A 12,743-nucleotide genomic window follows, 5' to 3' on the forward strand; every position below is an offset into this window, starting at 1 on the left:
TGTAATAGATAGGCCTATTATAGCACTAAAATAATTTCATGAGGGGCAAAAAAAAAAAAAAGGTCTGTGAAGCTGGTGTGTGTCTCAGCTGACTTGTGCATTACAATACTCTAAAACATTACCACTGAAACTCAGGAAGGGTGTCTAAATATATGACAAGATATGCAAAACAAAAGATCCACTACAGATGATGAAGGTCTTCTGGAAAACAGAATAAACTTTTTCTCCTGGTACAAAGAATATGCCTCATTTTGTCACAGGGAAGTTTTCTCAAAGCAAGAACGGCTTTCAAAATAAATATTTGAGGAGTATCATGGCTACATGTCACGCAAATCAAGTCAAAAGTAATCTCAGATTCTCGATTTCTCCTTTCTCAGTCTCCCTCCGCCGTCGGTCGCAGCCAAGAGCTGATAGGGCCGGACGCCCCGACATGGCGCCCGCCCCGACCCTTCCGCGGCTCCACAGGGTGCAGCAGCGGCCGCCGCCCGACCGCCCCCGCTCGACACGGCTCCGGCCACGGCTCAGACGACGCTCGCTGCCTTGCTCTGAGTCGCCTCCGCGCCCCTCCGGCTCCTGGCCGCTAGCGAGCAAAAGCCGGCGTCCGGGGGCAGCGCCGGAGCGCGGGGCGGGGGCGGTTCGGCCCGCTGTAGGGGCAGCTCCGCCGTCGCCACGGGAGCCGCCGCTGCCGCTCCGTCTGGTGCAGTTCGAGGGCTTTTTCCAGCCTTAACGAAGCCCGTGCGGCTCCTCTCCCTTGAAGGCCGCGGAAAATGGGTTTCCTGAGCAGGCTGGTGGAACTGCCAAAACTTGTGGGGTTGGCGGCGGGCCGGGGCGGCGGCGGTGCCTGGCGGCGGCCGGGACGACGCTGCGCGACGAGCCCGCTCTCGGGCTGGACCGCCGCTGCCCGCTGCCTGCCGCCCGGCGGCCGTGCCGCCTCCTCCTGGGCGCTGGACGAGTACGAGAAAGTTTTCAGGTCCTCCGTGGCGGAGCCCGAGAAGGTCTGGGGAGCAGCCGCCGAGCAGATCCAGTGGTGCAAGCCCTGGGCCCGGGTCCTGGAGCGGGGCCGCTTGGGGAGCGCCTCCTGGTGAGTCTGCCCGTGGCCCCTGGTGCGGTGGAGGGGCCGGGGCCGGACGGGCCCCGCGGGGCGCGGGAGTGCACAGTTCAGCTGTAACGGGGAGAGCTGCCTGCCGAGAGGCTGGGGGTGTGCTGGGTGTGGGGTCGTGTGGTTAACACAAACTACCCCAGAACGTATTTGGGGTGGTCAGTGTGCCGTAGCTGATGGCAGAGGTGGCTGCAGAGCACAGAGGAGTTTAATGATTACACTCAGCTAAGATTAAAGATTAAAAGCAAGATGGATGAGTGTGTTGGGGTGAGGGGAATTACCGTGCACTGTGACAGGTGTGATATGTGTGGGTGTGAGGTCCATGCGTGTCTATGTGATGTGGGTGCGCGTGCCTGATGTTCCCCCATCCAACCCCTATTGGGCCTGGCTTGGGGACAGGCTCCTGTGAGCACAGGAAACCGGGCGTCAGGTGCCGGGGGACGTACGTGTGTGAAAACTCAGAAACAGTGGCTTCCAGAGTTGTTTAATCTTAGAAACTAAGTAGGTTGTAATTTAGAGGATGCAGTTAAGGTAACATTTGGCAAAAACAACGGCATTGTTTTATATATATATCTCCACGTGGTGAATGGCAAACTGCCCCAAGACAGAATGCGATATCCTTCTTATAAATTACCAGACAGGATTTACAGTATGTTCTCAAAGGAGATTTACCTGTTAAATTTTTGTGTTGACCATCATTGCCTCTTTTTCAGCAAGTTTACATCATGCTCTTTGATCTTTTCTCAAAGAAAAGCTAATACAGGATAAAAAAGGCAATGCAGGATGAGGGTCATCTTTAGTGCATTGTTGTTTTTTGCTGTTTTTATAATTTTCTGGTTTTTAATTTAAAAATACTAGTCATTCTCAAAATGTAATAAAAAATATTTAGCACTCTCAAATCTGCCCAAATGAAGAGATACAGAACTAGTAGAGTGGAGCTTGCTTTCATAGTGGTGTCCGACATTATTGCTTGGCATCTCTAGTAGTGAAAATTGTTTATATGTCTTAAGCTGAATGTTAAACAGCACCAAGCCAGGATAAATCTCTCTAAGTTAGCAGGGCCGTATAACAGTCAGAGGTCCTAAAATGGATGGGTAGGGGGGCCTGTGGTCCACCGACCTTGATTTCTAGGTCATAGCACTATTCAAAAAGGGCAAGTAGGATTGCCTGCATAATTAAAGACCAGTAAAGCTCACTGGGTCTGGCATTCCTGAACGGAATAATGAAGAAGTCAATACAATGGTTACTTTTTAAGAACTAAGGAATTAATATAATACATGCTAGTGAGCATGATTTTGCTATCAGAATCTGTCAAACAAATGTGGTTTGATTTATTGAGTATGATAAGCTTACTGAAAGTAACACCGTTAGGTCTTTGTAAAGCATTGTGGCTTCTCAGATGGAAGTTATTTGGTCTTACAACAGGGATAACTGGATAAAGTTTCATGGGTTGAAGTCAGACTTATCTTCCAAGGTTCTTTTCTGGCCTCACTTCTGACATCTTTCTCCCTCTGTGGATGCAGATTGCAACAGACTGAAATTATCTCATTAATGTGGGCAAATACCTGAAGGGAGGGTGTACAGAAGACAGAGCCAGGCTCTTTTCAGTCGTGCCCAGTGACAGGACCAGAGGCCTTGGGCATGAACTGAAACACAGAAGTTCCCTCTGAACATCAGGAAACACTTAAAATGTGAAGGTGACTGAGCACTGGCACAGAGTTGGTTGTGGGGTCTCCATCCTTGGAGATATTCAGAAGGCATCAGGACATGGTCCTGGTCTACTGCCTCCAGGTGGCCCTGCTTGAGCAGAGGGGTTGGATGAGATGCCATCCAGAGGTCCCTTCCTACCTCAACCAGTCTGTGATTAAGTGGGATTATATAAAGATGTAAGTCTCTGAAGACTTAACATCAAGCCCTAATTATTGTTTGGATATCAGGTACCTGTTGCTCTCTTGTGGATAATAAAACATTAAGCAATTCAAATTTGTTTAATCCTCTTTAATGTCTTAACAGGCAACATGCAATTTTATTTCATTTTTTTATTTAAGTTCCCCTTAAGTGATAACAGGCTGTATGTGATACTAGTGTAGTACTGGAATGCCTCTGAAATCCCAGATGGTTACCAGCATTCAGTGCGCTCAGCAGGACGACAGACAGATAAGTTCTTTGAGGAAAAGACTGAATATGAGAGAGAGAGAGGATATAAGAGGCTTTTTCAGAGGACATGCTGAAGAGAAGACAAAGAGGACAGAACATAACTGAGGAAGAGGCGAGGCTTCCAAAAAAACCATAGCTTGCTGGTCTAACACGGTAAAGATGTAGTTCTGATTCTGAGGTTTACCTAGAGAGCGGTTTATGGAGACCTTAAAAATAGTATTAAGAAGTTCATGTATGTGCTGCTTGAGTTAGAATTTATCTCCTGCTTCAGAGAGATATTATTAGGTCTATACTAAATATCTGTTTTTTCCAGTATCTTTGATTTTGGTTGCCACACCTGAGACTTACGGAAACAGATGCTTTTAATATATTTTCCAGTCTCATTTACGTCAATTGAAGAAGTTGAAGGAGGCAGTTAACATGTTTAAAATATAGCTATAGGGCAAGTGCCAATTCATCCTCTCTAAATACTGTAAGAGCATGAAAGAAATGTGAGCATGCCCTACTATGTTTTCCTAGTATGCCATTGGAAATACCAGTATTATGTCAGTGGGATGCAAAATGATTTCGAAAAGGTATATGATCAGTGTCACCATTCCCTGACTGTTTAGTTGAAGCAGTAATCCCAGTTACCGTTGACTGTTCCAACCTGCATCAGTGGCTGGTACGGCGCAAAACTTCATCTGGCTTTGGCTACATCTAAAATAATGAATAAAAACCATGATTGGTCAAGAAGAGCATGAAGGAATTGAAATTGTTTGGTGGGGAGGACAAAAAGGAGACCTAAGTTTTAAAACACGTAGACTTTGGCTGCAAAGTTGAAGGAAAAACTGTTCTCCGAGTTGGCTTTGAAGAGGTCAAAACTAGAAGTCTTAAAATACGACAAGGGAGATGTAGATTTTAGATGTTAGAAAGAAAAATCTTTTTAATGCTGAAGATAGTGAAATGCTTGAACAGATTATTTTGGGATCTTGTGGAATCCCAGTTAGAAAGGCTAAAGCAAGTATTTCTTTGGGAATGTGGAAACAGTTTTTCCTAACGTATGTAGGCAGAGGGCAATTCTGCAAGTTGTGTTTTTTCTCTAAGACATAGGTGCAATATAAAATCACCTTTGAACTTTAGGAATGTTCCACAGATTGCTATTCAAATGTTACTTATACTTAAAAAACATGACTGGATAAATTACCATAGTATTGTCTTAAAACATCTGATACTGTGGTTTTGTCTAACATTTTATTCAGCTTTGATTCTCAATTCATCTAGAAAAATAATAAAAAAATCCAGTCGATTCCTAGGAATCTGGCTTGTAGAAGTATATGTACCCTACATGGCACAAAAGGATTTTAGCTTTGTTTACAGTTATGGTGCAAAATAATTTTAATGTAGTTTTTTCTTTTGCCTATATGACAGCTTTATTCAGAGCCTTTACTTACTTTGTTCTTAATGATCTTTGCTTCTGAGTTTGTCTCTGAATACAGCTACTTGGATTCTTAAGATAGCAGATAGTGTTGGAAATTCAAGCATATTGAATATTTGAGTGAATTAAGGCATAATTATGTGTTGCCTTCTTCACTACTATAGTTATTTCATTAGTAGCAAGTAGGCTGTTGTCACATCCAAAAAAATACTGAATGCAGTTAAAAAACTGTCCAGGCCATAGATGGTAGATGTTAAGCTGTACATAACATGCCGTCCGCTATGGAAGACCTACCTGACTGACTTGCCAAGAGTAAAACATGAACAGAAGGTCAGCGCTTTCATGCCCTCTTCTATTCCTACCCCTAAAAGGTGAATAGAGTAGTCATTTTAAGGTATAGTTAAAGAGGTAGGTGCATGTGCTTGAGATTCCTGTTTGCAAAACAACAGAAACCCTCCGAGACCTCAGGGCTGGGATGAGATGGGAGGTGCTGAGCCCCAGGTAGACAGAGGCAGTAATTCTTAGTTTTAGGCAGCTTTAAAGAGGCTCAAGGGGGTCCTAATGTGGGTCACCACACTCAAATTATTAAAAAGATGCCTTATTAGATCTAAGTTATGCATAATGGGGATTATCAAAGGCTGCTGCTTTCAGGGGTGTACGGGAAAAAGACATCAAAAAAATAGGTAGATATTGTCAGAATATTGGTTTAAAACATTCCTGTGAAGCAAGCTGTTTTGACATTATGACCAGTTTAAATTCTGCTGTAATTTTTGACAGGAAGATCCCTGTCATTTTTTTTCCACCATAGCACCAGCGGATGGTAGATGAGCTCTTCAAAGAGACTACTAGTGCACTGAATGCAGTTTCTTCTATGTATTAGAGTTGTTACTGTTTACTCTTTTTATTTGTGTTACTCCTACTGTGCTCCATTTGTTGAATGTCATTAATTTCTCAGCATTAGGAACGCAGCCTAAAATAAAGTTCTTCAGACTTGGATTCAGTTGGTAAGCTGTGTTGAGATAGTTGTATGGTTAGCAACAGATTAGCATTTTACAGTCCTGCTTATTATGGCAAGATTTACTGGCAGCTCTTACAAACATCCTGCAGATCCACTTCAGATCTTTCTGCAGTGTATTGGAATATTTTCTTTTTTGATTCTAGACCTCTGTTTTAAATAGGAGCATCTCACTGATCTTATTTCAAGACTGGGTCCTGGTTTCATGCTTCTGTTTCTTTCCAACTAAAGCTTATTCAAGCAAATCAAAGTTCCTCACAGGTCGTCATCTCTTTGGGAATCACAGGATCAACAGAATTTTGCAGCAGCACAGGGCAGCTTTTCAAAGCCAGGCAGCTTTTATTTGTCAGCTGGAATGAGGTATTTGAGCATGTCCTTGGGTGACAGTAGAGAAGCGAAAGTCTTGCAGTTGTGGTCATGGGAGGTGCATCTCTGCTCCTCTGATCTGTAAGAGCCTCCTTCCTTCTGAATGGGGTAGCAAGGCTCTCATCACACTATCCCGATAGTCTTGTTTTTTGTTTCAACCTGCAGTCACATCTTTTTCACATACTAGTTTGCAAGTGATTGTTAAAAATTTATGTGACAGTGCTGATGTTGCCATATATCTTGAGAGGGAATCCAAGCTCCGGTGCTTGCTCATGTTTTGAGCATTAAGTGGTTATACATAGTAGTCCAGGTAGTGCACTCCCTTGTTACCTTGTTCATATCATCCTATATATAAAAATCAATGGATGACTTGAATCCTACACAACTTTTATGACAGTAATTTGACACTTTCTCCATATTATATGAAACAAGTCCCAATCCTTTATTGTTCATACAGTTCTTCTTTTATGGGAAGGGTTTGTTGTACAGAATGTTTTTGTTACTTTCCCAGTCCCTCACCTTCTCCTTATTAATGATGTTGTAAATGAGTCACAATAAAAGATTGCTGCATCCTAAACATCCTACCTGATTTTGGTTTAATAATTGCCATTCTTTGACAATAAAGGCTATCCTATGGCATTTGTGAATACAGATATACGAATAATATATCAAATATCCTAATTTAGATCAGTCCTTTACTAGACAGGAAAGATGAAGAAGGAAATACTCTTTTAACTAGTAGTGGGTGACTTTAGGCTATCTGATTTTATTTCTAGTTACATTATAACAATATCACATTATCACAGTGAGTATCCCCATAGAATTTTTGGGAGACTCTCAACTGTGGTTTTTCTGTGTGTTGCTCTTCTTTTTGCTGTAGAGAGATATATGCAGATAGAAGAAAACAGACACAAAGAACATTATTTAAAGTGGACTTTAATTTTTAGATTCTGTGCCATCTTTCAGTTAGTATAATCATCTTGTATCTGGTGCCTTCTGTATGTTCTTACTTGAAGATTATACTGCATTTGAATTTTCTTTTTCGGTGTAAAATGGTAATAAAAATGAAACCTGAGCTTGTGAAGTGTGTTTCTTTAATTAGAAGATGAGAATTTTCTGTAAATGTCTGGTTGTTGAAGAGCCTATGACTCACATTGCTTTACAGGGGATTTTGAGTCACTGATGTAAAACATGGTAATATCAAATGCATTATGAATGTCAGACAAATTTGTAAGATTTTGTAACTGTTGGGGTCAGTTTCATTTAGATACAGATGCTTGTATGCTTAACTGTTATTGCCAAGAGATGAATAAGAATATTTTGTGTCCCGAACCTGTTCTTAAAAAAAGATATGTGTGCATGCTAATACAAAGTAGTGTAATTACATATTTTCGTAATGTCAGGTTATTTTATGTGAATGTACGCTTTTTCTCTGAAACCTTAGCTGTAAAAATCAGAATGACTGATACAAAGTAAGTTAAATCAAGACCAATTATGGCAGATTCTTATTTAAGTCAATTAAGGTATGGTACTTTCACTTTTTTTCACTAAGAGGCTTGTTTAGCTTTTTTAGTAGATTGTGAGGTTGTAGAATAAAAAAATTACTTCCTGAACTGAGTATAATGTTTTATGAGCTATATTTTAATCAAATGCTCCCATTCCTTAAAAAAAAGAAAGAAAAAAGTACTCTCTTTAGTTTGTAAGGCTGGCTGTTATGTACTTCCAATTTCTTTTTTAGGTTTGTGGGTGGAGAGCTGAATATCTGTTACAATGCTGTAGATCGTCATGTTGAGAATGGACGAGGAGACCAAATTGCCATTATTTATGACAGTCCTGTAACAAATACCAAAGAGAAAATAACATATAAAGAACTTCTTGAACAGGTATGTTTGAGAATAACCTTGTTACGGAAAATGGGCAGTAAATATTGCACTGCAGGTAGAGAGTAGAGACGTAGAAATGCTCTACCTTGCTAGTTTATTCCTTTTGCTGTGCTCAGTATTGATTTATAAGCTTCACTGCCTGTACTCAGTTATACTGCTTCTAAAAGGTTTTGATCTTCCTCTAGTTCTTCTTTTTCTTTTGCAGTTTAATAATTTTTTTGTGGTTGGTTAAATTTTGAACTTTTCTTTGTTGGATTTCTTTATTCTTTCCCCCTAACAGCTCTTATTTCATATTTAAAAGATAAAGCAAAGTATTAGTCAAGTCACTTGACAGTTGCTACGATGAACAAAAATACAGTTCTGTTGAAATGTAGATGTGTATATTGGCTACTGCTGCATGTAATTGAATGTAGAACTCAATGAAATTTAACAGGGAGGATCTCTAAAAAGAGCTGTCACCTGCCCCGTTGTAGGCTGTAGTGGGGCTGCTGGTAGCCCCGCACTAGTTTTCTGTCTGTAAGGTCTGTGGTGTCTGTACCCCGTTCAAGGTCCTCTGCTCTCACAGCCGTCAGCTGGTGATTTGCCCTCACCTTGCTCCTCTGTTTAGCTGGCTTTTTTCTTCCAGTTCCATGTAGCAGTTGCACTTAACACCGAGTACAAAAAAAAAGTTGGAATCAGGCTCATATTCTTCCTTAATGTATTTCCATGTGCGTGATGCATTGCAGTGAATGGAACACATTGACTCTGCTTCAGATATGCACGTAGTGTCTGGAGTAATGTGAACGTATGGTTTAAAATGTGAAATGAGGCTCACAATACAGCAATTCAGTTTGTGAGGGGTTTATTCCACTGTTGCAAGAAAAGAGAAGTCATACAGCTATAAAAAATTATAAACGTGTACTGCACTCTGCCTTTTAAGGAAAATACAGAAAACATTTACTCCTCATCAGTTTTCTGTTGATTGACCAAGTTAAAAAAACAACATGGAAGTTACCATACAGTAGGCTGGAGCTGGAACAACTTACTTCAGTATTTTAAGAAATCAGAAGACTTTAAAAAGGCCCAGCTCCTTGTTTAATTTTATTTATTCTTTTAGAGATAGGTATTTTATATACATAATCTAATGTATACAAAATTATAAATTTATATATACAATTTTATGTGTCATGTGTCCAGCAAAGAGGAAGTCAAGCAAAACCGTCAAGAGGCGCCCGTGGATGAATGAGGAGCTCCTGGGCAAAGTCAAACAAAAAAAGGAGGCCTACAGAAGGTGGAAGCAAGGGCAGGTAGCCTGGGAAGAATACGGAGAAACTGTCCGAGCAGCCAGGGATCAGGTTAAGAAAGCCAAAGCCCTGATAGAAATTAGTCTGGCCAGGGATGTCAAGGACAACAAGAAAATCTTCTATAGATATGTCAGTGATAAAAGGAGGATGAGGGAAAATGTGGGTCCCCTCTGGAATAAAATGGGTGACCTGGTTACCTAGGACATGGAGAAGGCTGAGGTACTCAATGACTTCTTTGCCTCTGTCTTCACTGGCAAATGCTTGAGCCACACTGCCCAGGTCGCAGAAGGCAGGGACTGGGAGAATGCAGAACCGCCCACTGAAGGAGAAGATCAGGTTCGAGAATATCTAAGGAACCTGAAGGTGCACAAGTCCATGGGACCTGATGAGATGCATCCGTGGGTCTTGAGGGAACTGGTGGATGAAGTGGCTGGGCCACTTGCCATCATATTTGAGAAGTCCTGGAGTCTGGGAAAGTTCCCACCGACTGGAAAAGGGGAAACATAACCCCCATCTTTAAGAAGGGTAAAAAGGAAGACCCAGGGAACTACAGGCCAGTCAGTCTCACCTCTGTGCCCGGCAAGATTATGGAGCAGACCCTCCTGGAGACTATGCTCAGGCACATGGAAAACAAGGAGGTGATTGGTGACAGCCAACACGGCTTCACTAAGGGCAAATCGTGCCTGACAAACTTGGTGGCCTTCTGTGATGGGGTTACAGTGTCGGTGGATAAGGGAAGGGCAACTGATGTCATCTACCTGGACTTGTGCAAGGCATTTGACACTGTCCCGCATGACATCCTTGTCTCTAAATTGGAGAGACATGGGTTCAATGGATGGACCACTCGGTGGATAAGGAATTGGCTGGATGGTCACACTCGAAGAGTTGTGGTCAATGGCTCAATGTCCAAGTGGAAAACAATGATGAGTGGCTTTCCTCAGGGGTCGGTACTGGGACCGGCACTGTTCAACATCTTTGTCGGTGACATGGACAGCGGGATCGAGTGCACCCTCAGCAAGTTTGCTGATGACACCAAGCTGTGTGGTGTGCTTGACACGCTGGAGGGAAGGGATGCCATCCAGAGGGACCTGGACAGGCTGGAGAGGTGGGCCCATGCGAACCTCATGAAGTTCAACAAGGCCAAGTGCAAGATCCTGCATGTGGGTCAGTGCAATCCCAAGCACAACTACAGGCTGGGCAGGGAATGGATTGAAAGCAGCCCCGAGGAGAAGGACTTGGGGGTATTGATTGATGAGAAGCTCAACATGAGCCGGCAGTGTGCGCTTGCAGCCCAGAAAGCCAACCGTGTCCTGGGCTGCATCAAAAGAGGTGTGACCAGCAGGTCGAGGGAGGTGATCCTGCCCCTCTACTCAGCTCTCGTGAGACCCCACCTGGAGTACTGCATCCAGCTCTGGGGGCCCCAGTACAGGAGAGACATGGAGCTGTTGGAGCGAGTCCAGAGGAGGGCCACGAAGCTGATCGGAGGGATGGAGCACCTCTCCTATGAGGACAGGCTGAGAGAGTTGGGATTGTTCAGCCTGGAGAAAAGGCGGCTCTGGGGAGACCTAATTGCGGCTTACCAGTACCTGAAGGGGCCTACAGGAAAGATGGTGAGGGACTGTTTATCAGGGAGCGTAGTGACAGGACAAGGGGTAATGGGTTTAAGCTGAAGGAGGGTCGATTTAGATTAGATGTTAGAAAGAAATTCTTTACTGTTAGAGTGGTGAGGCACTGGAACAGGTTGCCCAGAGAGGTTGTGGATGCCCCATTCCTGGAAGTGTTTAGGACCAGGTTGGATGGGGCTTTGGGCAACGTGGTCTAGTGGAGGGTGTCCCTGCCCGCAGCAGGGGGGTTAGAACTAGATGATCTTTGAGGTCCCTTCCAACCCAAACCATTCTGTGATTCTATGATTTTGCTAGTCAACATACACATCCTTTCTTCCACATTTCCTCTTACAGCAACATCACCAACCCGAATGGGAGAACTGGTTTAAGTTTTGTGGGGGTGTGTGGCAGAACTCAGAAGTTCATTATAATCTTCCTGGTAGCTGAGTCCTATCTAAATACTGTTTCTGAATTCTCTACAGTTTGCTTGTCTCCTTAATCAAAAGGAAACATAAGTGAAAGGCAGGATTTGAGATTAATATCTTGCTTGTCAAAGCTTTCTAGTCCACTGCTGTGGAATAAATTTAACTTGGTTTACCTGGTAACTACTGGACACCCGATAACAAAAGTATTCACAAAAAGATCTGCTGAAAATGGGAGAGACGTGGGCTGATGTATTTTGTGTCATGGATCTTGTGGGTGCTAGGAAAGACTTTGAGAAAAGGCCTAACAAGCCACTGTGGAGCGTGGGTGATGATGTTTGGCTCACAGCCCTCGGTTACTGCCTGTCACTATGTTCTCAGTCTGCTCAGGGTAAGCTAAAAGTACTACATCCTGTCATTTTGAAATAGACTTCCAGTGCTCTGAATGTTTTGTTGTAGATCAGTATGAGTGCGGATCAGACCTATGACCAAAGTTGATGAACCTCCTGGTGCGGAAAGAAGCCTTTTGCCTTCTTTCCTGAGTTCCTTTCCTAATTTATAGCCTGACAGTGTGTATCTGTGTGCAGACTGTTGTTTGGACTCTCCATGTCCAAGGAATGTTTAGTAGTTTGTCTGGCCAGTAAGCTGATGGTGCAATGGGGGTGTCTTATCAGAGAGACTGCTTGTTCAAAATGTCTCTACAAGAGACACTTGACCAGCACTTGAAGTGATGGAATTCTTTCCGGCTTTTGGTAAGAAAAAGGGAGTTTTTGGATGGATTCACCAGAAGTTATGTAGGATAACTGTGGATCACAGGGTGGGAGATGCAGAATTCTGTAGCAAGTTGGATCATTTGTTCCAGCATGCAAGTGATGGTAAGGATGCAAAAAATTAGGTAGGTGCTTGGTTGGAGACAATGTCTCCTTAGAGAGGGTGGGATAGCTTGAGCTGTTGTTTTCAAATTATTCCTATCTTTTTTACTTGTTGTACTGCTGTTCAGATCTAAGAGATGCTGTTCAGATCTAACTGATGGTGCAGTTTTAAAGTTAAGCACCACCAAACTATAAGGGAAATGTTGGAAGCTTGTGTATGTTTAGTGCCCAACCTGTGAGAAATGATTGCTTGGTTTTGGGGTTTTTTTGGCAGAACTGGAACAAAAGGATTGCAGGACAATTTCAGCAATTCTTTATTGATGTAAATAATGGCAGGATCAGTTTGTGTTGATATTCTGTACAACTATACTGTCTTCACACTTGGAAAGTCTTGAGAATTGCAGTTAGTTAAAGTGAAGTTATATGTAGTGCATACAGTTGCATTTTAAGTGTGTTAATTATATGTTGTTACAGATGAAATCTTCCAAATGCAGAGAGGAGAAATTTGGCAAATGTAAGACACAACAGTCTTCCAGAATGTACTGATTGGACTTTTTACTGATGCCTGTTACAGGCCTTTAAATGAGGATTACAATGTTGGACTGAAGCCAGTGAAATGGGGATG

General features: G+C 42.8%; 1 protein-coding gene across 3 annotated transcripts in view; it reads left to right on the forward strand.

Annotated features, from left to right (window-relative positions):
• The first annotated feature begins 402 nt into the window (after positions 1-402).
• The window catches only part of ACSS3 (acyl-CoA synthetase short chain family member 3), a 91,984-nt gene continuing 79,643 nt past the window's right edge, over positions 403-12,743 (forward strand). Inside the window, exons 1-2 of one of the 3 annotated variants that reach the window (XM_075747721.1) lie at positions 403-1,081; positions 7,793-7,937. In XM_075747721.1, coding sequence (XP_075603836.1) covers positions 768-1,081; positions 7,793-7,937 — 459 coding nt within the window. In that variant the 5' untranslated portion in view covers positions 403-767. The remainder of the gene's footprint in view (positions 1,082-7,792; positions 7,938-12,743) is intronic. The other 2 variants (XM_075747729.1, XM_075747740.1) reach the window with 2 other exon arrangements.

The sequence above is a fragment of the Balearica regulorum genome, chromosome 1, assembly GCF_011004875.1.
Source record: "Balearica regulorum gibbericeps isolate bBalReg1 chromosome 1, bBalReg1.pri, whole genome shotgun sequence".
Lineage (NCBI taxonomy): Eukaryota > Metazoa > Chordata > Aves > Gruiformes > Gruidae > Balearica > Balearica regulorum.